This window comes from Phragmites australis, chromosome 4, assembly GCF_958298935.1.
Source record: "Phragmites australis chromosome 4, lpPhrAust1.1, whole genome shotgun sequence".
NCBI lineage: Eukaryota > Viridiplantae > Streptophyta > Magnoliopsida > Poales > Poaceae > Phragmites > Phragmites australis.
In genome coordinates this window covers 47,556,207-47,581,460 of record NC_084924.1, presented here as the reverse complement: position 1 = coordinate 47,581,460, position 25,254 = coordinate 47,556,207, and the positions used below count along the sequence as shown (strand labels likewise).

The 25,254-nt window shown below is 44.6% G+C and overlaps 4 protein-coding genes across 5 annotated transcripts; all 4 read left to right on the top strand.

Moving 5' to 3' along the window:
- The first annotated feature begins 4,002 nt into the window (after positions 1-4,002).
- LOC133916939 (uncharacterized) lies at positions 4,003-7,354 on the top strand. 2 transcript variants are annotated; one of them, XM_062360836.1, is made up of 4 exons: positions 4,003-4,321; positions 4,552-5,218; positions 5,761-5,847; positions 5,976-7,354. In XM_062360836.1, exons 2-4 carry the CDS (start codon positions 4,823-4,825, stop codon positions 6,849-6,851), a joined length of 1,359 nt encoding a protein of 452 aa, XP_062216820.1. In that variant the 5' UTR covers positions 4,003-4,321; positions 4,552-4,822; the 3' UTR covers positions 6,852-7,354. The 2 variants fall into 2 exon arrangements, with proteins under 2 accessions (XP_062216820.1, XP_062216821.1); XM_062360837.1 differs by having other exon boundaries at positions 4,526-5,218.
- A 768-nt stretch (positions 7,355-8,122) lies between these two features.
- LOC133916938 (large ribosomal subunit protein eL21x/eL21w-like) lies at positions 8,123-10,136 on the top strand. Its single transcript, XM_062360834.1, has 2 exons — positions 8,123-8,448; positions 9,736-10,136. The coding sequence occupies exons 1-2, from the start codon at positions 8,212-8,214 to the stop codon at positions 9,994-9,996; spliced, it is 498 nt and encodes a 165-aa protein (XP_062216818.1). The 5' UTR covers positions 8,123-8,211; the 3' UTR covers positions 9,997-10,136.
- Positions 10,137-12,079: 1,943 nt separating this feature from the next.
- Positions 12,080-17,396, top strand: LOC133916937 (uncharacterized). Its single transcript, XM_062360833.1, has 2 exons — positions 12,080-13,635; positions 16,034-17,396. Exons 1-2 carry the CDS (start codon positions 12,415-12,417, stop codon positions 17,093-17,095), a joined length of 2,283 nt encoding a protein of 760 aa, XP_062216817.1. The 5' UTR covers positions 12,080-12,414; the 3' UTR covers positions 17,096-17,396.
- Positions 17,397-22,169: 4,773 nt separating this feature from the next.
- Positions 22,170-24,790, top strand: LOC133916936 (E3 ubiquitin-protein ligase WAV3-like). Its single transcript, XM_062360832.1, has 2 exons — positions 22,170-22,336; positions 22,628-24,790. Exons 1-2 carry the CDS (start codon positions 22,319-22,321, stop codon positions 24,593-24,595), a joined length of 1,986 nt encoding a protein of 661 aa, XP_062216816.1. The 5' UTR covers positions 22,170-22,318; the 3' UTR covers positions 24,596-24,790.
- The last annotated feature ends 464 nt before the right edge of the window (positions 24,791-25,254 follow it).

The window sequence follows — 25,254 nt, the reverse complement described above, 5'->3', positions numbered from 1 at the left end:
CACACTCAATCAATAAACCAGAACCCTAACTGACTCCAAGAAATGATAGCATATAACAAACAAAGGCACCAAATTTAACTCATACCATAATACATCAACATTTTACTGGACACTATTGACTGCTGACCATCAACTGCATGCCAGACATACAGAAGTACAGATCATGCTACCTTTGGATCATGAAGACAAAAAATTACAATCAATTCACAGCTAGCAAGCATCAATTTGGTTAGGGACATCAATATTGTCCCAAATTAGCACTCAGACCTATTTTGACCATAAATTAAAAAGGGAGCACAAAGTCACAAACTCAATTCAATTAACAACAAGGTTTGTGAGCACCAATTCAAATGATGGCGAGTTCAACTAAACCAGACATTTGGTGTGTGAATGCATACACCTTGGAAAATGGAAATCCTCGAACAGAGAAACCATTCTTCAAAGGAAAACACAGGGTGACAGAAACCATAGATTGAATTATAACCCCAAAGTCCACCAAAAATATAAAGTGCACATCAATAGATTGTACACCAATAGATTGTACATATCAGTATATCACAAAAACCTGAGTCATAGTGTGCTCATAAATGTGGTGCATATGACCATAAATGTAAGCATATGAGCATATGAACATTGAATAAATACACCAAAATAGTACAACAAATAACCTCGCTCAATTTTGCATTGTAATACAACAAAACAGTCTAAAGGGTAAAGGCCATCCTAGACAAAAAAAAAGCCACTGCACATGTTCAATCTGGTTACCAGAACTACATGTAAGAAAACAGCCAAATACTATCATGATACAATATGCATTCTCATATGGTCAACCAAGAACAGCCATGGGAACCAAATGGGCCATAGAACAATCCATGTGATTAATGGAGAGTGACATGCCTGCTTATTGATGAGCCTGGAGAGTATGCCTGTCACAAAACCATCCTGAAGAAATAAGCAATGACCGAATGAAATGAAAAAACATGTTCTTCAAACTTCCATGTTGTTTCGCCTACACTCCAAGTCTTTATTCTTTAGATTGCCATCCTGAAAGAATAAGCAATGACCAAAAGAAGAGTTGTTTCTTTCACTTGGAACAGACCTACACTCCAAGTCTTTGTAAACAATATAAAGGGAAATGTCTGTTACAATTTGAAAATCTATACATCATCTGATAAGCATGCAAAGTTGCAAACACCGTACTGATAAGTTGTAACCGTTTACTGGTTACATGAAATAGCACATATTGACTTCAAAGAGATTGTGTAAATTGATAAGCAAGTTTTCATCCAACAAATATAACCAGATCTTATTTGTTGTGTATCAGTCAACATTAGCATTGGAATTTGGACAACCAAAGCTAGGAAAACATCAAATGCTTAAATTACTAATCTCACAAAAACAAGAGGAATCGAGGTATCGTCAACTTGCTTTTTATTGTTTTGGATTTTCTCACGATGTCAATTTACTTCACTTCACATGTTATCAGTATCAATTCTTTATTTAGATGATCAATATTTAGTACCAAATCTTAATCTTACTTAGTCTTACTAGTGTCGCCACTGCTGCACCCTGCTGCGTCGCTCGTACTCGTGCCGCAGCAGCCGCCGCCACCCACCTAGCTTGTGCTCGCGCCTCAACCGCCACCGTCGCCATCGCCACCGCCGCCTGCTTTGCTTGCTCCCGCACCGGCACCGTGCCCCGCCTAGGCCTGGCTCATGCCTGCGACAACGCAGCCGCTCGTAAAGATGTCCAAATGGGCCGTGTCTACTGGGCTGGACCGAGGCACGACATTGTAGGCACGACCCAGGCACGGCATGGCACGAGGCCACAAGTCGTGTCTGGGTCGAGCGCGTGGCACGACTCAGCTGAGTCGGGCTGGCACGGGCACGATCCGACACAACACGCCTGGGCCAGGCTATTCTTTATATATTTTTTAATTTTGTAACTATTTTTTTAATCTATTTTCTATATTTTTTATCTCATCTGTATCTATTATATATATATATATATATATATATTAATTTTGTAGCTATTTTTTTATTTTTTCAGGTTAGCTGTGCAATCGGGTCAGCCGTGCGCCACGAGGCCAACCATTGCATCGTGCCCGCCGTGCATATCGAGCTGGGCCCGTGCCAGGCCGGCCCGATAGGCCCATTTGGACACCTCTGGCTGCTCGCACCTGCGCCGAAGCTGACATCGCCACTGCCGTCTGGGCCTGCCTCGCGCTCGCGACGCAGTTGCTCATGCCTATGGCAATGGGCTGCGGCTTGAGCTGTGACCTAACTGCCGTCAATGGGGCTCGGGCTTAATTCAACATATAAAAAAAATGTAAAAAAATTTGGATGTACATATGTACACACATATCCCTTAGTGGGCCCGCCCTGCAGCGCTACCTTAGCCACCTGTCCGGTTTGTAAATTGCTTTCAGTCTTACCTTGAAATTTCAATGCATTATTTGGAAAATATCTCTAGATGACCAATCCTAAATAACTAATTAGTATTACATGTTACTGGAATTTCAGTTGGAGGGATGTCAACCAAACAAATCTTTCTTAATTTGTCTCAAATACAATTATCCACGTAACAAAGTTTTCCTCAAATGGCATGCGGGTAAGGTGGCTTATCCCACCCCTCACTGTGCACTGAGATTTATACACTACACATGTGGAGTGCACATGTGTTTTTTTCTCATGTGTAGTGCACAAATCTCAGCACAAATATGAATAGTGTGGATAAGACACATCACCCGCAAGCATCTTGACAGTGTATTTTTCTTTTTCATGTTGAGTGTCTATTTCACTTTCAAATTAGTTGTATTGTTGGCTGTTACATATTTTGGCTATGGTGCTGTTTAATTGCAAAATGATACTTCTAGCCTGTCATACACTAGCACCTCCACGATCTCAGTATCCCAAATGCACTAACCCTTGAAATTTGGAAGTGGGCGGTGGAATTAGATCCGGAACTCATCAGCACAGGCTAGGTGCCATTATTTGTCGAATTAGTGACTATTTGGCCGATATAGCTCACCTCCAATATATACTTTAAAACTTTATTTTATATAATATTATTATAACATTCGCTAATACTATTATAATATTATCTATTTTTTCTATCTTCAGTACCTATTTTATTTTATATTTTTTATTACTCTTGTTTTCCATTTAAATTCATAGTCATCCACAGTCACATCATCGAGTATTGTAGCTTCCTCTTGCTGGTCATAAATTTACCGGCGTCGATCTCCCTCCCATATCACTACACCAATCGATACGGCTGCTGCTGAAGCGAGTTGCGGGGGTCATCGAGCGGCAAATCGCGTGTGAACAGGGATACGGCCGTGTTTGAAGCTTCCGCTGGAGACGGCCTCAAATCAGGTAAGAGAAGGAGAAAAAATAAAGCTCACACGACATCTCAAAAATAGATGTCATGCACACTCAAAAGAAAAAGAAGAAGATGTGATGTGAAGCAGGGAAGAAAGTACTACCGGTAGTCCGGTACTAGACGCTAGTATGATTCCCAATCTTCTACCTCCCCGCGGGGACCGCAGACGAAGAGAATTGCTGCATCCACCGTCCGCTCACCTCCCCTCCCCTCCCCTCCTATCCCTCGTCCTACGGCCAGCACGCACCGAAAAATAATGTTACGGGATCTGCTCTAATATATTTAGAGTTTAGATTTAATTTATAGTGTAACATGTGGTAATTTATTATTACAAACAAAAAAATAAAATTATATATGATGAAATAAAGAAAACAATTTACTACGTATTAGTCTATGAATTGAATTTAGACTCTAAATTAATTCTCAATAAATTAGACCAAGTCTCTTAGCATTATTTTCCCACGCACCGCCGCACGCGCGCAGCTGAACGCTGACAAAATCTGAAGTTTTATGGATGGAAATTTTCTGACGTACTATACGATCGCTGATAGGTAAGATCCGAGCTTATATATATCAATAGATGTATAGGAGCCGTGTAGTAGTATAGAAGAGGATACTAGTCCAGATTTTATAGAGGACAAAGCGGCGAGGGCAAGACATTCTACTGACGGGTGGTTTCAGAATCCGTGGGGCCCCACCCGAGCTCGTAAACCAGCGCCGAGCCGAGCTGTTCGTGCGCGGAGGCGCGAGCGCGAGGCATAGCAGGCTAGCAGCGCCGGGCGCAACGGCCGAAAAAACTGACAAAAGCGAGACGGGGTGCAGTTGCTCTGCTTTCTCAATTCCGTCTCTATATTTCCTTCCTCCCCGAAGACCACATCCCGTCTCGTCTTCTCCTCGCCCTCGCGCGTCACGAAGATAACGAAGAAGAGACCCCGAGGTACCAGTTCGGTTCTCACGCCCGTTCTACTGTTTTTATGAATCTACTTGTCCTCCTTTTCTTCTTCTTTTTTGATCTAGTATTCTAGGAGTATACTAGTCTGGTCTTCTCTTCCGACGAAGGTTTGGGTTCTGGAAGTTCTAGAATGCAGCGAAATTTCCAAAATTGTGATTTTTTCCCTCCACCTCTTGGGTTTCTATTTAGGCACATTCTTTGATTCTTTCTCCCAGGCGCCGCCGCAATCCCCTGTCGAAAAATCCTGATCTTTCGCGGCCAGATTGCAATTTTTATAGGCCCGGGGCCCGGCATCCTCCATGACGCGTCCCCAAGAAGCGCTCTCCGTTTGGTCCAAGTTCGTGGCCGGCGTCAATATCTCCCCGATGATCGGCTAGTGCAGCGGCGTTCCGGAGGAGGGTTCATTGCCCACCGTGAGGTTTCTTGGGGCTCTGCGAGTTGAGCTTTTCCTGTTTGGAGTGAAGTTTTCAGAGGGATTTGCAGTGGATGGGGTCGGCGGCGGCGGCGGCTGTTGTCGAGGTCAGTTCCGACGAAGAAGACGGTGAGAAGACCCCTGGTGCTGGCAAGCGAAAGTCACCCGAAGATGGCCTTGAGTGGGCCGAGAAAATACTAGGTCAAGAAGACTACGATGCAATTGGGGAGGGTCTGGATGATTCTGCGTTCATACAGGAGTTCATGGATTCTCTGGTGGATGCAACGAAGACTATGGGGGATGAGAAGGAGAGTGTGGTGGATGGCAAGAGGAGCCGGCGTGATGCCGATGACGATGATTGCGTCATTCTGGACGGTGACCCTGAAAAGGCGGTTGCCGTTGCCAAGGAGGAGGAACCTCGGCGAGATGCCTCAGAAGATGAATTGCAGATAGTCGCCGAGAAAGGAGAGGTATTGCTCTCCTGCTTACTTCCTTTATTTTGTTTCGTCACCGTGACTCATTAGAGATTGAATGCCATGTCATGCGTACGCCATCATCGGTTTATATCTCAAACATGTTTTGACTGGGTTGTCGCCTCTTAACACTATGCACTCTTGCTATGTAGCTAATGTAGGAAGACGTAAATTTCACTATCTACTAATTTGTTTTAGAATCTAGCTGCTGAGCCAAGTTTAATTGATCTCTTTCGTTCTCGGTGCTGTTAAAACTATATTTTGGTAAATATTTAACATTTGCATGGGTATATGCAGTTGTTAATAACTATTATTTCTGAGGAACTTGTTAATAATTATCATTGTTGCGAGTCTCTGTTTTTAATGTCTAGTTTTATGCATCAACTAACTTTTATGTTTCAATGTCATACTGCCTCCTTGTTATGCCACACATCATGGATGTCCTTTATGAGTTCCCTTCTGTTATCTTCTTACGTATTGCTAGGATTATGCATTCTAGAGGGTATAATGTGGCCTAACAATTGTATATTCTTTTTCAGTTAGCATGCAGGGATTTCCCTCATCCACGCCATCTATGTGCTATCTTGCCGTTCAGCTCCAGTTCTCATGCAAGCCGTTGTAATATGGTCAGTAGTTAACTCCCTTTCCTATGTTTGCATTACATCATCTATGATGTGTATGTTAGCACATAGTCAATTCCTAGCGTTTCCAACATGTACACATTGTCATACATGTGCTTATTTCTTAAATGCAGTGCCACTGTTATGTCTGTGATTCTCCTGCTCCTTGTGCCTTGTGGGGAAAAGGCACTGTGCTTAGTGATCATTGTCATGCTACAGATAAGGATGCAAAATGGAATAAACTTAGGCAATTATCCAAGCGCAAAAGCCAGCCGACGCCTAAACAAAGAAATATCCAGAATTTCTTTCACTCAAGTTCAACAGAACCATCCTCACAGCTTTCTGCAAATGTGATCATACCTTCTACCGGAAGATTTCCTGTTTCAAGTATTGTGAGCCAAAATCAACAGGTGGATCCCGCTATTATGGTTCGACAGAATACGGGGCAGGGTATCTCTCTGCCGAGAGTGCCATGTCCTATGCAAAGAACTACACTCCCAAGCAATAGATTCAGAAGAGCTCGGGTTGCTCCTCCAGTTTATACATTCTCAAATGTTAAACATTTGCAACCTTCTGTTCCTAGCTATGGCGAGATGCAGCCAGCATACCCTCACACATTTCAGACAGCACAAGTACCACCAGGAGATCACATCAGTGCTGGAACTTTTCGGAGTTACCCCCCTCTGCTTCCTCTCAGTGCACCAATAGGATCTCAGGGACACCAGTATCAACCACCATTGTATCCTCAGCTTGCTCCTAACACGGTAGTTGGTACCGAAGTGCAGCTCTCACGGTGCACCTCACCGGCCACTCAGGGAACACAATACCCACAAGGTCCATTGGCTAATTTGGCATATGAGCTGGGTGTACCTAATTATTATATCAACCAACCACTAGGTCAACAGTCAGCAAGCACTCAATCTCTGCATCCTAATCAGCTACTTGCTCAAGCTAAGGCGAGCCAATGTGTTGAAGTTAAGAAAAGCAATGTTGCAGCAATGGACCACTAGGTCAACAGTCAGCAAGCACTCAATCTCTGCATCCTAATCAGCTACTTGCTCAAGCTAAGGCGAGCCAATGTGTTGAAGTTAAGAAAAGCAATGTTGCAGCAACGTCACAAATGAGGCCTTCCAGTGAGCATAATTCATCAAATCATGCATCTGGTGGTATTGTTCTTTCATCTGATTCTATCCAGACTAAGCAGCCCTTGTGCCAATTGAATTCGCAGAGCAGTCTAACTCCGAGTGAAACCGCTCCGAGTACTTTTGTAGCTTCCCCTTCCATGAAACATTGATGGGAACTGATCACCAGGGTGTACTCAGTGTTAGATTCTTTGTTCCTTTTTATCGTATTGTTATCTTTCATATTACAGATAGGGTGTAGTTGACAAACTTCTTGGTAGGCTTGTCTTAGGAGAGTAAAAGGGGCGCTCCTCTAGTACAGAGCTTAGACCTGACCCTTATAATGTAATAGCTTAAAGTTGTGAATTAATGGTTGAATTTTCAGTGCAAAACATTCATGATAGTCCATTTGTTTTTTGTTCTTCCTAGATGATGTGCTGTTTCCTTGTACTTCATTGCAGAAAGATGTTTAGCGACGGCGATTGCTCTGAGTATTATTTTTATTTAAAACAAGGAAGTTGCCGCGATATTTGACCAGGTTTTGTTTTTGGACATATGCCCTAATTAGCTTTTTATTGTTCAGATTCCCTTACTGTGTTAATTTCAGAACAACCGTGAATCCTGAATCTGAAGATTTTTAACTTTATGTTTGTTGGATATGCTTTCTGGTGATGTATCTCGGATATGTAGTGGCTAGTTTCTGGAACTCATGTTCTCTACATGGAACACATTGTACAACCTCGGGGTATTCTCTCTTGAGATTACGTCTGATGAACTTCTAGTAATGTTCATGCTTTCACGTGCTTACAAGTCATAACCATAACTTCCATCTGACATCATTACCCTACTCGATGACAATGCCTTAAGATGACTTCAGATATGGACAACTTGTCCATGGTGGCCGGGTGGAGGTTGCAGATGGAATTATCGTCGGTGGTCGCCTCCTCCACCACCAGCCGGTTCGCGGCATTCTTCTTGGGTACGGCGGGTGCAGAGGAAGCGGCTCCGTCGTCGGCCGTCGTGTCGGGATTCTCGAAGAAAACCGGCGGTGTCGGCCCAATAACATAGACGAGCCAGCCTATCACGGCCCATATTAATAACACAAGGTTTACCCTAACAGTCCACGGCCCAAACACCACCTATAAATAGGCTTCACCTCCCTGGCCTGGCGAGCCCTAGCGCCGCACACTCCCGCCGCCGCCGCCGCCGACGCCGCACAGCCGCAGGAAGGAGGAGGAGCAGGAGGAAGATGCCGGCGGGGCACGGGCTGCGGTCGCGGACGCGCGACCTGTTCGCGCGGCCGTTCCGCAAGAAGGGGTACATCCCGCTCACGACGTACCTGCGCACGTACAAGGTCGGCGACTACGTCGACGTCAAGGTGAACGGCGCCGTGCACAAGGGTATGCCGCACAAGTTCTACCACGGCCGCACCGGACGCGTCTGGAATGTCACCAAGCGCGCCATCGGCGTCGAGATCAACAAGCAGGTATAACACCGCAGAAACCCCAGCATCATCTGTTTCTTCTCACTATGGGCGGCCGGTTTGATAGATCTGATTATGATGACGTGTCGTTGCTTTTGGCGTGGTAGGCCTGCTGAAACTATTTTGATGGGACTGAAAAATCCCTAATCTGAGGAATTGTGGTTCAGTGCTGTTATAACTTATTAAATTTTATCTCGTACGCGTGCTAATTGTTGAGATTGGCAGACTCGTTGGATAGTCAGATGATTAGTGAGTTATTCCTCTGTGAAATAGCGTCAAGGAATTTGCACTTTCATATGTTCAGGCCTTCTGTTTGTTGTGTGTGGAATGACCTCTTCGGTACAATGTTCTGTTGCTTTTGCTGTCAAACTCCAGCTGGAGCCACGTTATCTTACAGCAAATAGTGCTTAACAAATCATATAACACTGTCATTAGTCTTTCTCATTTGCCTTTTTGCTCAAGAGTTGTTGAATCTTGTAGTATTTGGTAATGTTTGTGTCTGGTGTGAGTCATATTCCCTGTTAATTGGTATATGTACCTCGAAAATTGATCTCTTGTCGTAACATTGAAATTGCCCTAGGCCGAGCGCTTTCCCCTTAAGCCATGGGGTGGCGTGGTATTCCACGGGAGAGGTTGTCGTGGCACACGCATGTGTGATGGGCATACATCAAACTTTGTCATGCTGGCTTCTCTTCTGCACTAGCAGCAGTTTGGGGAGCCTGTTTGGATGATACACACCTAAACTTTTTCTGCCATTTTGCAGCTATTTCTTTCACTTAGTACAAGTCGGTTTGGTTATTACATGTATTATGTTTTGATGAATATGTCTGCAATTTTGATGCATCCATTTGAAAACTTTGTTCCTCACCAACTTGTGTTAATTTATTCAGTGTCACACAGTAAAGCCTAACACTATGTAACTTGAGACCCCATTTGTTGTTTATACTTGGATATGTAGCTTTATTCTAGTTGCATTGATTGCTAGACTAAAATCAGACTTGACATGGATCAGTTGAGCTCAATTGCAATAGCACCCCAAGCCGGTTATCTTTAAACTTTCTTTCTTGTTTCATTTATAAACATATATATGTATTTTCCCGGTTCACATGTCCATGTAAAAATGTATAATTTGTTGCTGAATATATGTGTTGGTAAGTTTGCATGCCATAGTATTTTTGGAATAGGCACATGACCTTGGTGTGCATATTTATCTTGAGTTTTGATGGATCCAACTAGTAGTGAATTTGCATAGCAATATCTCATTTGCTCATGTTTTCTTTGATCCTTTAGGTTAATGGCCGCATCATCAGGAAGAGGATCCATGTCCGCGTGGAGCATGTGCAGCCATCCAGGTGCACGGAGGAGTTCCGCCTGAGGAAAGCCAAGAACGACCAGCTCAAGGCAGATGCCAAGGCCCGTGGTGAGGTCATTAGCACCAAGAGGCAGCCCGAGGGACCTAAGCCTGGCTTCATGGTTGTTGAGGGTGCTACACTTGAGACAGTCACTCCTATTCCTTATGATGTGGTCAATGATCTCAAGGGTGGTTACTAGATGCTTGTCTGTTGAGCAGCTTGAGCAACTTAGCATCAATGCTTGTCTGAATGTTTTTGGTACTGATTAGTCTTTTTTTGCTGTCTGAGTATGAACCCATGTGGCTACTGGTTAATTAAATATTTTGCTATGGTTGATTACATACTGTTTCTATGCGTCTGTCTTCATAGTCTCAGAAATGAATTGAAGTGTATTGTACATGGTGCATGGGTACATTCCCAGGCTTGTTCAGCCACTGAATTTACACTGAGTTTTGCTACAACGAATTCTGCTGTATGCAGTTGGTTTTGCTACAATTTATTCATCTCTAACATTGTCCAATCCCAAATTTGTTTGAATCCCCTCTTTATTTTGGATTAAGGATATGCCTGTCGACGAATTCGTTTTTGAGACGTGAATAGACCCTTTCAACAGTACACCACTACTGAAAGAAGGCTGTTTTTTCAGATCGCTGTCGCTCAGGATTCCTGTGTGAGCAACTTCCAGTTGCATAATGACATAGGATTTTTGTATCCACGTTCCCCGTAGCTTCCAGAGGTGAAAGACGAGCCTTGCCTCCGTTTCAAAGGAAAGCAACGGATACAAAATCAAAATACGAAACTGTTTAAATATCATGCATACACCTGGAAGGCTGGAACCAATGATGGTTTTCACTCGACGTAGTGAGCCTGAAACTCTCAACCATGAAACAGAAGGTGCAGGCAATCGAGGATGAGATGACACCAGGTGGATGGCAACGAAGAAAAGGGTGATGATGCCAGATGTAAGATACTTTCGTTTCCCTTGGATACTTCCCCGTGAGTCTGACCCACGAAGAACCTCAAGTTCACCTTTCATTTCCCTTTTCTCCCCAATCATCTAAGATACTTTCATTTCGCTTGATAATAAAAAAAAGTCGTCCTTTTTTCTCGTTGGACGGTGGCGCTTCCCCTCTTCCTGTCGACTGCCCAAATTATTGTCTGGAGTAAAAAGGTGGATGTTCAGGGCGTGGAAAAGTCTAGAGTTGCAATTTTTTTAAAAAGGGCATATGTTGGCAATTTTTTGATTTAAAAATATAAAAATACGTAATGGATCGACTTGTGTAAATTCACCAAACGGAGCATTTATTTTTGGCTTGTGACAACTCAGCACGCCCCTCCTTATGAGTACTCCCATGTGTAAAAAAAGCTTCTATGACTAGTGCACGGACAACTGAACCTCTTTTTTATGTAAAATAAAATTGGCAGCTGAAATTGAAATATATAAACACGGCTAGTAGGCCCCGAGACTTAGCAATTGACGAACAGTGGTTCAATTAGGCACAGTCACGAGTTGGCCTATGTGAATACACATCGACGAGATAATCCATGACATGGCCGCTTTCTGCTCATCGGTCCTATTTGACATAGCATCATGGCACACTCCACGGCCATGAACACGGAGGAGTCCAGTCCAACAAACCCCGTTGCAGTTTCTTGGTGAAGGGAGATAGGGGGGAAATCAGGCGTAAATAATTCAGTTCCCCTGATGGTATGAATGATCTTAGACAAATTTCATCACATAAAAAAATACACTGATCAATGTGAAGATGCTACGTACATCAAAGCAAGTTGTAGCCAACATCGATCTATCAAAACCCCAACTCCTCTAACATCGGAGAGGTAGCCGGAGACAGGATTTCGGCGAGATCAACGCCAGATTTCCGAATCGCCTGTGGCTGGGGATAAGAACGACTCGAGTTCGGTTCACCCACACAAAGTACAGACAAACCTGACAGATGATATTACGTGAAAAGCTCAGAACTTAAAAGCTTCAGGAAAAAAGTATGAAGACCTCTCTGGTCTTTCATAAATATTCAATACTACTAGTACTAGTCAGCAGAAAGTGGCAAACTTGTCTGCCCTAAAGCTAAAATTGAAAAGACCTAGCTAGCTCGTCGTGGACTCGTGGTCTTCGTCGTCGTCGTCTTCACACGACTCAAACTACATGTGTAAACATGAATGCACAGAAGGTGGTTGACCGTTGACTCGCTTCCACTGTTAATCAAGGGAGGTGGTAACTGAGATTTAGCTTCTGTTCAGATCTTAAGGCACACTACGAATCTTAAAGCAACTTGTTTAACGAAGGAAGTATAATTTCCGGTCTCTGCACCAATTAAGAATGTACATAACTATTAAACTCACAAACATCTAAATAGGTGCATACTAAGATTTGAATCATGATGAATAGAGTCATACACCCATAATTCTACCATCACATCAATGGTGATTTAGGATTTGAATTATAAAGCAACTGTGATGGTGTACATAGAGGCACACTCTCCGACTGCAACCTGGTGGCTCTTGGACGCAGATATCACACTTAGCTTCAATTCGTCTCAGCGTCTGAGCTGAAGCCCTCCCAATTCTCCTTAAACCGGTCGATCAGACGATCGCCACAATGGCAGCCGTGGCGCCGCCGCCGCTGAAGTACAGCCCGTGCCACAGTCCCGACGGGCTGGTCTCGGAGGTGGCGCTGCGCATCATCGTGGAGGCCAAGGCGTGCTTCGTGGCGCTGGCGCTGGCGTTGGCCTACTTCCTGACGGCGTCGCAGCACAGGCTGTGGAGCTCCAGCCACCTCATCAAGGGCTTCCTCTTCGTCGTGACGCAGCCCGTCACGCGCTTCCTGGTCGGCATGTTCAGCATGCTGCTCGCCATGCCATTCCGCAACGACCTCTATCTCCTCTGGGGCATCCTCCTCCTCGCCGGCTACGAGGGCGTCTACACCATCTCAGGCTACGGCGTCTCCGCGCGCCGCTCCGACCTCTCCGTCCACGAGTTCGCGCGCGGCTACAACATCGTCCTCGTCGGAATCTACGTACGCTACTACTCGCCCGCCTCGCAGTTCCGGTACCCGCTCTGGGCGCTCTTGGTGCTCATGGTCACCAAGTTCCTGGAGCGCATCGTCCGGTTCAAGATCGCCAACGGCAAGTACGGCGACGCCAACACCAACTTCGTCGCCGACTACATGAAGCACGAGGACAGGATCGAGATGAGCGAAAAATCCACAACAAATTTCTCCATGGAAGATTGCAATTACCTTATCGTTGGCGACTCCAAGGCGGAAGTGGAAAGGGTGGAGAACAAGTACGAGGCGAAGTTCAAGCCGGCGAGCGACACGGTCACCGTGGCCAAGGTCTGGAAGTGCGAAGGGAAGCTCCTGACATCGAAGAAACCCGGCGACGAGCTGAAGGATGTCTGCCTCTCCTTCGCGCTGTGCAAGCTGCTGAGGCGGAAGTTCGCGGGCGTCGCAACGGCCGAGAGCGAGAAGAAGAAGGCCCAGCTGGTCTTTGATAACCTCCTCAGAAGCGGCTCGGAGCGAACGTTCCGGGTGGTCAGGACGGAGCTCGGTTTCGCGCGAGACTTGATCTACACCAAGTACCCCATCTTGTTCAGCTCCGGCTTCCCGGTAGTGAGCACCATGCTGTTCGCCGTGACGCTCGGCGTGTCGGTGTGGATCACCGCGTCGGCGGTCCGGCACTACCGGATTCCCCAAGGGAGCAGGTCCAACGTTGTCCACGGCAGGAACGTGGACTTGCTCATCACTTTCGTCATAGTGGGCATGGTTACTGGGATGGAGATCTGCGAGTTCTTCATGCACCTCTTCTCCGACTGGACTAAGGTACGCACATGGATCGACTAAACCTCTGCGTAGAGAACTTGTTTTGATTCAGCTAACGAAAGTGACTCACTGATTCGGTCTCCTCGCTCATCAACCATCACCTACCGCTCTGGCTAAAAATATTGCAGCGGAATGATTTTGTTAATCCCGGGCTGATTGTTGCTAAATGATATCAGCTCAAACAGCTATGCCATATTTTAGGTACGGTTGACTGACCAAGATGTCATATCAAATTACTACGTTTCTCGATGGCATTGTTGGGCTTCACATTGTAATTGTCACATGTATGGTCCACGATTTGGAACTGGATTGTGTATTAGCGATCGCTGATCACGACGACACATCCTAGTTAATCAGGAATTGCCTTCCCCCCAAAAAAAGAGTTAATTGTCTGCTGAAGTTGCAGGAAAATTTTAGTAAGAGATGCTGCATAGGAAGTGTGACAGGGAAAAATTTTTTAGCTTTTTTAAGCTAATATTTTAATAACAGCAGTGCAAAACTATTTTTTTTCTTTCAAAAAAAGTCTCTTTGTCATGCTAAGGGCCACGTCGGCGCCGTTTGGAAAGCATCCCGGCCTCCTTCTTAAAAAAATAAATTAGTTTTTCACATGCTGTTATTAAAACTAGCTCACGTACGAGTGTTTGGTTTATGTTGGGTTTGTCGCATTTGGGCGTCGTCTTTTACTGTCGCCTTGATTCACATGAGTTTCACATGGTGCCTTGCACTTGAGAGTTGAGACAGGTGATGCTCCCTGTAGCATCTCTTGCTTGGTCCTGATCGAAGTCTGGTACCGGCTCCAATGTGTTGCAAGTATTCACTCCAAACGTCCTCCACCATCCTTGGAATAAAGATTAAACCGAACATGGGAACGTTTGTTACAACTTGTAGTATCAAATACTAACTAGCAAGTGTGACTTATATTATTAGTGTGGCTAACCTCGTTATAATATTTTATCAAAATAATCTTTAATTAAAAATTAGCATATATAGTTTTTCATGATGTTAGTATCATTTAATTATAAAATGCATAAAATTAAAAAAATAAAAATTATGTTAGTAGAAAAAAATTATTTATGCTTTAAATTTGTACCTAAATCGTATATATATATATTGGTTTGATCCAAATATATTTTGATCAATTATCAAAATCGTGCATTAGGTGTAGGCAATCCAACTAAAATCAGAATAGATTTGCTTTTTCTTGCTGATATCTGCTTGATGTGACGATCTTAAGCTACACGGTATTTCTTAATCTATTATCTTAGTAAGAATTTTGATAAAAAAATATTATTTTTTATTACGAATTTTAGCTATTGATTAATTATATTTTACATGGACTCTTTATTTAGGTATTTATTTTTTATAATAATTTGATTTTTATAAGACTATATTTGGCATGGATCTTTATCTTTTCTATTCTAGCCTCAATTTTAATAAATATAATTATAATTTTATTTCGACTCTTTATTTAGATATTTTGGTTCCCAAACTGTATGAAAAATTGTTAGTTTTTCATAATTTTTAATTCCGAATTTAGGTATTTATTAATCATATTTGATATGTTTTTTTTTAAATTTAGATCGTTAGATGTTTATAACAACAAGTGATCTAGATCTTTAGGTAATTTCGTGACCTTACGAGCGAACATGATGGCTATTGTTTTCTTAAATAATAATATAATAGATATTAGTTTTTAAAAGGTAAAAAATTCCAAGTGTGTCCAAAAAAAAAATCCAAGTGTAGATCACCATAGAAGCGCGGCACACTATGGGCTGTCGGGCTTGAATGGATGGGCCGAAACCTAGGCTCGTACACGTGGACGGGCCAGACATTCAGCCCATCTTTTTTGGTCGTGCCTGGGCACATTTGGCCCATGTGAATTAGGCGCGTTTGTTCAAACTTCAAAAACACCTAAAATAAACCAGGCAGATTGCGCATGCAGCCAACCAAGGCTAAATTGATTATACGTCTCTAAGTTGATCAATCTTTGATAATATATTTAAAGTTGATCATCTTTTGATCATATGTCTCACAGAGACAGTTTATAACAAAGTTTAATATTAGGTAAGATAGGTGAATGATAAGCTTTGTTAGAAACTGGTCTATATGAGACATATTATTAAAAGATGATCAACTTTAAATATATTATAAAAGGTTGATCAACTTTGGTGAATATAATCAAATTTCACGCCAACCAAATGTCTCCTGCATCTTTCAGGCAAAAGCATCACGAGCAATTGCAAATTCGAGCTAATCGTCGCTTGCCCTGTTTCCTACTCATGTTACTGTTGTTACATTCTTTTAAAGTCACCATGTGGGCGATTATGCCTACAATTAAGCTTACAGGTACTGTTCTTACATTTGGAAAGTAACGGGGGCCATGTTACTCATGTTTCAGGTTATGGTGATCTCTGAATATGTCCGGAAACCGTGCCTTCGACGCCCTTCCTTCCTTAACAGCTTACTGCGGTTCGTCTGTTGCGGCAAGATCGCGGAGCCCATTGGCAGCTCTCTTGGACAGTTCGACCTTCTCAAAGCGACCCAGGAAAGATGCCTGCCGGAGGGCATCGTCAAGCTGTACCACACCGCAAGATCGTTCGTCCTGCTGACCGGAGACGAAGATTTCCGCGTCAAGAAATGCAAGACTCTCCGGCCGGTTCCTGCCGCTGTGCTGACAACGATACGTGATACGCTCCTGAAGAGCAGAGAACGTTTAACAAGAGGTCTGGAGCGGCGACAGAAGAGAATCGAGCTGGAAGGCTACGAAGCGCTGTCAGATTATTGCAAGGCCCCGACAAACATCGAGACGATCATGGTGTGGCACGTCGCAACCAGCGAACTGGAGGACGGCCGGAGCAGTGAAGGATCGAACAATTTGAAGGACGGCCGGAGCATTGAAGGATCGAACAATTTGGAGGACGGCGGGAGCATTGAAGGATCGGAGGACTACAAAATTGTGGCGACCACACTGTCGAAATATTGTGCCTACCTGCTGTTCTACAAGCCCAAGCTGCTCCCCATCGCCAACAACTCCGTGCGGTACATGTGCAGCAAGCTAGTCGACGAAGCAAAAGCAATCAACGGAAAAGAAGAAGCCAACGGCGGTGAGAAGGAAGCTAATGGCAAGCCCGAAACACATAGTGATAACCAAGAGGCCGGCATTGTGTGGAGAGGCCTGAAGCTCGCGAAAAACCTCCCGGAGTGCGTGCAGGGCGACGACCCGTGGAAGGTGCTGGCCGAGCTGTGGTGCGAGCTGATAATATCGATGGCGCCGCACGGGAACATAGGCGCTCACCAGAAGGAGCTCGGCAAGGGCGGCGAGTTCATCACGCACCTGTGGGCGCTCCTCTACCACGCGGGGATCGGCGACGAGTTCTCGGGTTCGTCGGCCGGTGGCGATGCTGCGGCTAGTAGAGACGATCACAACAGTCAAAGCAGCGTCTGCTCCGCTGTGCCATGATCCGGCAATACGGTGGAGGCTTTCGAGTGTGAAGAAACTAGCAGAAACTAGAAACGCGCACTTCTCTCTGTGCGAGAAGTTGCATCATTTTTCGGCTTTTCCCGTTGCTGTATTTAGAGATGTCACTCTTGTGTTAATCTTGTTGAATTGAATGTCTTACCTTAATGTATGTACGTAGAGGTTGTCTCGAACTCTGAGTGGTCTGCACTCTGCTGCTGATGCAATGGATCAGTGGTTATTTGTTACTGCGCGTTGTTGACAACCAATATAATTTTTGAATAATATTTTTAGATTGGATATATGAACGCAGAGTGGATCGGGACGGGTGGGCGCAGAGTCCTAGGGCCCAGATGAAAACCGTGTACAAGGCAAACCGTGTACAGTTGCAATTGACGCATTTCCCATGTTGACTGAGGAAAAGCCCGGATTCTGTCGGGAGGGAAAATGGTGCCTAGACCCGTCCAAGTAGAGATGCAAATAGGTGAATCTAACGAGATCTATCAATATTCTTTTATTTGATTAATTACATTATTTTAAAAAAAATTAACTTAATTTTTAAAAAATATTATTAATCTGTACTACTTAAATAATGTCTACGGATTTCTATTCCACTCTTTCAGCGTTCCGCTCCCGAAAATCCCGCTCGCCCCTATGTTCCGCTCTACTCCCCATGTGGGCCCATGTCACGTGATGCAGTGCGAGCTCCCGCACTCCCGCATAGGCCCACTTCCCGCGTGTTGCCACTCGCTAGCAGCGTGTACTCCCACGTTACTACATGCAAGTACATCGAACTAATTAAATTAAAAAGATTAGATAGATATCCTTAGATTTACCATTTACACCCGTACGCCCAACAGAACAGCGAATCTAAAAAAGCAGTGGTATATATACGAACCATTCTTACTTCCCGTCTACGAACAAATTCACGGACGGATAGACTCACTGGAAAAAAAAAAAGGAGCAACACCTCACGGTGAAATGGAATCACGTTAGCCCCCAGCAGTAATCACGGTATCCGTACACGTTAAGTAAAAAATTAAGTATGCATACCATTTCCCGTCTAAACATGGGCCAAAATTAGGCAGGGTCGACTTCGTGCTCAGCCGTGCTGGGTCACCGGGCATTTTCACTGAAAAAGTTTACTTGACTCTCTCAACAATTCATTTTGTTCGTCTAACCCCTCAAATAAAAACTCGACTTGATCTACACCCCAAACTATTCAATACCGGATACTGCACCCCCTGACCCGGTTTTACAGAGTGGTTTTACTGATGTTGACATTTTATTTGCCAATGTGGAGTAGTTTTTGCCACGTATGATCTATAACCACCATGAGATAAATAAAATATGTAATAATATTTTAAACAATTCATCATATTCTATCTGGAAACTATCCTAGGATTAGGCACGAGTGATCCAGATATTCAAAAGTAGTGCAATCCAGGAATATTACACTCAAAGACGTGAAATACGGTATATCTTTTCAACTCAAATATATAAGGAGAGGAGGAGGTACGTCCAAAAGGAAGGAATACAAAGCGAGAAGTCGAATAAACAATACAAAGCAAACATAATCAGATAGAAGCAGAAATAATCTATTGAGATTCATAACAGCTTCGAGCCACGATTAGATTTATTCAATAATGGCTTTAGGACTTAGAATATGAGATAACTTACTAAGATATTTAGAATTAGATCTAGACAAATTCCCATTGTAATTATCTTCTCCTAATATTAATCAAAACGAAATATGGCATAGCACTATTATCCTAAGAATGTCAGAACATGTATAAAATCTTGTGTCCTCTTATTTAATATGTACAGTTGATGACTAGGTATCTCTATTTAAATAAGTATTTGTATAACCAACTTTATCAATTATCGACAACTGACGCCGTCCGTGGGGATCACGACAAGATATGTCTTCATCAACTAAGCGTATCAGTCTCCAGCATTGGGCTACTCCGATTGTGGGTTCTACAATGATTTTGTACCCAACATCTATATGAAGCATAATGAGTTGATGTAGGTTTATCACTATGATGGCAAAGGTTTATCGCTCTATGGCAAATTTCAACCTAGGGTTTGCTGGCAAGGTACATATGTGATCATCTGGCTTGTCGGTCAGAAAACCCGACTATGACTGTTGCCTCGACTTTTGAGTAATCGTCAACATAGAGAAGAAGATTTCGAAAGATGAAACTCATTTCTTAGAATTCGACGCATCTACAAACAAAGAAGATACGAAGAATTATGACATTAATGCCATCTCTATGGATCATCCAGAACATCAGGCAGGTGTTAGCCCTCGGCGTGAGAGTCCCATTTTAAAGGGGATGCCCCTTTCTAAGGTGATTAGATTATGCTTATCTCTAAGTCACTTTTTTGAACCAGTGGATTTAGATCGAACCCTCTAGATCAACTTTTTAACCCTATCCCTTGCAAGTGACTTAGATTTGCTTTTGCATAAGTCATATTTTATGAAACAAATCACATTTATGTCTGGAACATTTTCTTTTAAAGTTGCATCGAGCTGAACAATTTTTTTTTTTTTACCTGGGAACATTTTCCCACGAGTTACCTTTTACATAACATTTTATGGAACAAATCACATCACAAACCGCGAAGCACATTGGTCCAAGGGCCATAAAAAGTGACTGCAACAAACACAAAATCCTAGACGATCCATAAAATGTGACTGCGACAACAAAATCCTAGATGATCGACAACTAGCGAATCTCATTTTTAAACTTGCAATTGACACATCATTGTTTGAGGGTGAGAGTGAAACGATCGAATAGATGAATTGAGCTATAATTAAAATTCTTTTTATCGAACAACTTTATCTTAGATAAATATTAAAGCAAATACAACGAACAAATTTAATAGAATGCTAAGCGAGAAAACATGTAAGCTGCAACAAAAAGATAATTGAAAAACATAAGTTTGCCAGGAAGTAAATACGAAAAAGTAAAGAAATGAGTAAGAAGACATCAATTTTTCTTTTCCGATGTATAGAGGAGTTGACACATTTTCTAGTTCTCGTTGGAGCATCAACTAAAGATACCACTCTCGTTTGAGCCACTAAGACTCAAGTGCTCTCTAGTAATAATCATTTCTCCATCTCTCAATTAGCGGACATCAACCCAAGTACAAAGCTTCTTCTTGGGGCTCCTACAGGAACTTTAGGAGTTCACTAAGACACTTCTAATCACCAAGACCGGCTAAGTGTTGCTAACCAACAAGAGTAATAAGTCAATAGCTTTACTTACCTAAATTAAGCCTAAACTATAGTTGGATGCACATTTGCTACTCTCCTTGAACTAATAATGTCCTTAATCTTTAATTAAAAACTTTGCAAATCACTCTAGTGCATTCCCTTGTCTCTTGATATCACACTAATTGTTTCAACTCTTCTGAATGGCAAAGGATACCAGGAAGACGAAATGAGGGGGAGGGGGTATATGGGCAAGAGGTCCAAAACTAGCCGTTGCCGAACCACTCATATTTTTCGTGCATGTCGGAAGATCCAGTGTGAATAGCTTACCAACACTAGATTGTGTATCGTTCACCCAGACTAGCCGTTATTGCACCAAATGCTCTGGCGAAGCTTCTGATGAATGTGCCAAACCATCCGACGTGTGTAAAAGTTCTTTTTCCACTCAACAGAAGAAACTTCTGGACTTTACTCTGGTGAAGCATCGGGTGTATACGTCGAACCATCCGGCGTATACAAACTTGAAAACGATCTTATGAAAAATACTTCGGTGCATCCAACTTACTGCGTCGAATCATCCAGCATGTACTAGTATTAAGGTCTGCTTCTAAACAAATACTCTGATGTGTATAAATGCTTCAGCGTCAAACCATCCGATGTATATAAGTTTTTAGAACATGTTCAATTCAAACTTCTTTGAGTTCTAACTTTACTTCAACTCATTCATATGCTTCTCTGAGCTACCTAGTACTAGAATTTCATGAGTATATATCCAACCAAGTTTAGACATAACTAGATCAAACTACTACTTTTAGCTCATCTTTATAGTACGGTTAAAGAATGAAAAAAGATATCATATACTATTCTAAGTGTCATTTATCTCCTCGTGACACTTAAAACTAGAGGATCATTAATATTGACATTCACATACTTTGATCGTTCATCCAATCAATTAAGGGATCAAGATTGTCCAACAATATTATAAATTAAATTTTTAATTTGCTCTTCAAAACAAACTTATTAGATACAATAATATGATTATCATTAATCATCAAAATACTTATTATTTATCTAAATGACTAGATGTTACATATGGATTTTTGTTATTCAAGCAAACTTGATGTGCTGTAGCTTTCTATATACATCTACCGGATATTGACAAGGCTACATAGATTTGATTTTCTGTTGCTCCGTACCATGTTAAATCTTGTGGCCATTGAACCATGATCAACGGATGGTCCAAAACAAAAAAAAAAGGCGGGCTCCAAGAAACTAACTTCTCTTATCAGGGAGGGATCCCTCTAACCTTTTCCTAACCAGCCATGTTTACTCCACACTTCAACGCAGTCGACCAGTCACTCAAGGGGTGTTTGGTAGATCTTCAGATTAGGATCCACGTTGGATTTGAGTAAAGTTCTGCTAAGCAGGGTAGTTTCATATTTTTTGAAGTAGTATAATTCATAGAGTTTAGTCTCCTTGCAATATTAATTTGTGGAGCAGGTAAAAGATGCTCACAAAACCGTTAGGGTAATACCCCTCAGTAGTTCGCACACCGCCCCCACCCTATGCCTAGTCGCTCGCTGCTGTCCCTGTCCTTTGCCCACCCCACCCTCCGCCCCCAGCACTCAGTCGCCTTCCGACTATCACCCAAATGCTCTTTACTTAGCTCCAATTCTACTAGTTTGGTAGAGCTCTAGCTTTACTAGTGAATCTATAGATATCTAGACAGCTAGGGCTTAAATAAACAAGGTCTTGATCCTCTAGACAAAAAGAAAAGGACATCGTACCATAGGGGCTATGGACTAGTTCAGGGCTGACCTGACCACAGCGCTACGGAATTCAGCTTTTGTTTAGGGATCTAGGCCGGCATCAGCATAACGTGGCAAGCACGGCGATATGTCCAATATCGTTATTCTTTCCTTCCAGCCGAAGCACTTGGCTTATATCCCACAGCTATCTCACAGACTTGTTCATACCATATCAATTTTCAGAGCAGCTCACCCAACATGGACGGTCCTGACCAGGTGAAGAAATTCTCCCCTGAATTTTGCAGTTCTCTATCAGAAATTTCATCTGTACTTTGTATTCAAAATCTCGATTGGTTCCTAGAAGAGGTGCCATTCGTTTCAGGTTTATCGATAGAACACAGATGTTGGTCAATTAAATCTGTTTAGATCCTTAGATGCTTGGTTTTTGAAATCTGACAGATAAATTTCTTCATGATGATCTCAGGACTTTTTTACTGGTGACTTTATAGAACATCATGATGAACAAATACTTTATAGAAATTTCTTCAATGCTTGCTTTGGATGCAGAGAAATCCGTGTGCCATCTGCCTCAGTGGCATGGGCGCCGGCGCTGGGCAGGCCATCTTCCAGGCCGAGTGCTCCCACACGTTCCACTTCCACTGCATCTCCACGAGCGTCGCGCACGGCCACCTCGTCTGCCCGCTCTGCAACGCGCAGTGGAACGAGTTGCCGTTCCTGCGACCAACACAGCCGTCGTCGATGCCACCTACGCTACTGCGGCAGGAGCCCATTCACGGCGTGCAGCCACCGTTCCAGCCCGCGGAGCCAGAAGTGTTCGACGACGACGAGCAGGTGGAGCCGCCCTCTGGCCAGGACGGCCAGCGTCAAGCAGCTGCTGCATCCAGTGGAGCGTTGGTCGTCGAGACACACACCGAGTACTCGGCTATCGCAAGGGACTCGTCTCACGACAACTTCGCCGTCCTCGTGCACGTCAAAGCTCCCGGGATGATCGACGGCGAAGTGGCCGCCAGCGACGCACCACGCGCACCTCTCGACCTCGTGACGGTGCTCGATGTCAGCGGCAGCATGAGCGGGGAAAAGCTTGCGCTTCTGAAACAGGCCATGGGGTTCGTCATCGACAACCTCGGCCCCGGCGACCGCCTCAGCGTCGTGTCCTTCTCGACCGGGGCACGCCGCGTCACCAGGCTCCTGCGCATGTCGGACACCGGCAAGGGTCTCGCCATGAGCGCCGTGGAGTCCCTCGTGGCGCGCGGCGGCACCAACATCGCCGAGGGGCTCCGGAAGGCAGCCAAGGTGCTCGACGAGCGCCGGTACAGGAACGCCGTCTCCAGCGTCATACTTCTCTCCGACGGCCAGGACAACTACACCATGACGCGGCGCGGGGAAGGCAGCGCACCCAGCTACGAGGTGCTCGTGCCGCCGTCCTTCATGCCTACTGGTACTGGCAATTGGACTCCGCCGATCCACACGTTTGGCTTCGGCAACGACCACGACGCGGCCGCGATGCACGTCATTGCTGAGACGACCGCCGGGACGTTCTCGTTTATCGAGAACGAGGCGGTCATCCAGGACGCGTTCGCGCAGTGCATCGGCGGGCTGCTCACTGTCGTGGTGCAGGAGGCGCGCATTGCCATCGCTTGCCGGCATCCTGGAGTTCGCATCAGTTCGGTCAAATCCGGCCGTTACGAAAGCCGCATCGACGAGGATGGCCGCTCTGCTTCGGTCCGCGTCGGCGAGCTCTACGCGGACGAGGAGCGGCGCTTCTTGCTGTTCTTGGTTGTTCCAAGAGCGGAAGCAACGGACGGCGAGACCGAGACTACTCTGATCAAAGTGAGTTGCAGTTACCGAGACGTGGCGGGTGGCGCGAACGTCAACGTGACGGCCGAGGATACGGTGGCGATGAGACCGGAACACGTGGTGGACGCGGAACTCTCAGTGGAGGTGGAGCGGGAACGCGTCCGGGTGGAGGCGACCGAGGACATCGCGGCGGCGAGGGCGGCGGCGGAGCGTGGCGCGCACCAGGAGGCGGTGGAGATACTCGAGAACAGGCAGCGAGCGGTGGCGCAGTCGGGGGCGGCACGGCGCGGCGACGCGACGAGTCTGGCGCTGGGGACCGAGCTGCAGGAGATGCGCAGGCGCGTGTCGAATCGGGTGAGCTACGCGCGGTCGGGGCGTGCGTACATGCTCGCCGGCATCAGCATGCACACGCAACAACGTTCGAACTCGAGGCAGCTGCAGCCGCTGTCCGCAGCGGTTACTCCTGGCGCCGGTGTAGCGTCCATGAACTCGATGGCGTTTATCAATGGACCGGCAGGCGGGGCAAGGGTGTTGGACGCGGTAGCGCCGGAAGGGATGTCGAACGAGGCGGCGCAAACGTCGTCGTACGAGACGCCGGCAATGCGCGCCATGCTGCTGCGATCGCGGAGGGCGCGGGAGGCGTCGGCCGAGCAGCAGCAGCCCAAGGCGGGAGAAGAACCTGGAAGCTCTGGACCGAATGAAGTAGTAATGCAGTAGACGTATTGCCGTGTGCGAGTTATTATACAGAGGGAGCTTGGACTTGGAGTCTGTTTGTGTTCTGAAGAAATAATTGGGAACATGAGTGCTGTTTCAGAGTTCTACATTTTGTTCTGAATCAAAGGGGATACACTAGCTTATACCTTTTTATTCACGAACGCGTTTGCATCGCGCCATATAAATTCATATTTTCGTTTGGTTTTATAAGTACAAATTTGGGAGAGGAATGAATGTACTGAAATCCGGAGATCTTTGGACGCCTTTCAAGGGAAATATGGAAAGAACAAAAAGGATCCTGATGGGGCATGACAATTCATGTATGGGCCTGTCTAAACAGCCCATATTGAATCAATGAAAGCCTAGCAACAACCTACCGGCAGAATATTCAGGCTATTTCATGTACCTTATTCATGTCACGGCAAATTCTTTGGGTTTTCTAGCTACAAATTTAGGGTAGTGTAGCCAGCCCATTATGAATAGTACAAAGCCCACCAACGGTCTACTGTGATAGGAACTTTCAGCCCATTTGATGGAAGTTATGTGATTTGGAGATATCAGTCCAATTTTTTCCTCCGGCCATAATACTCATTTATATGTTGATTTTCACATATATTCTATTATTTTTCACCTATCTCTTTCAACATGAATCTTGATTTTTA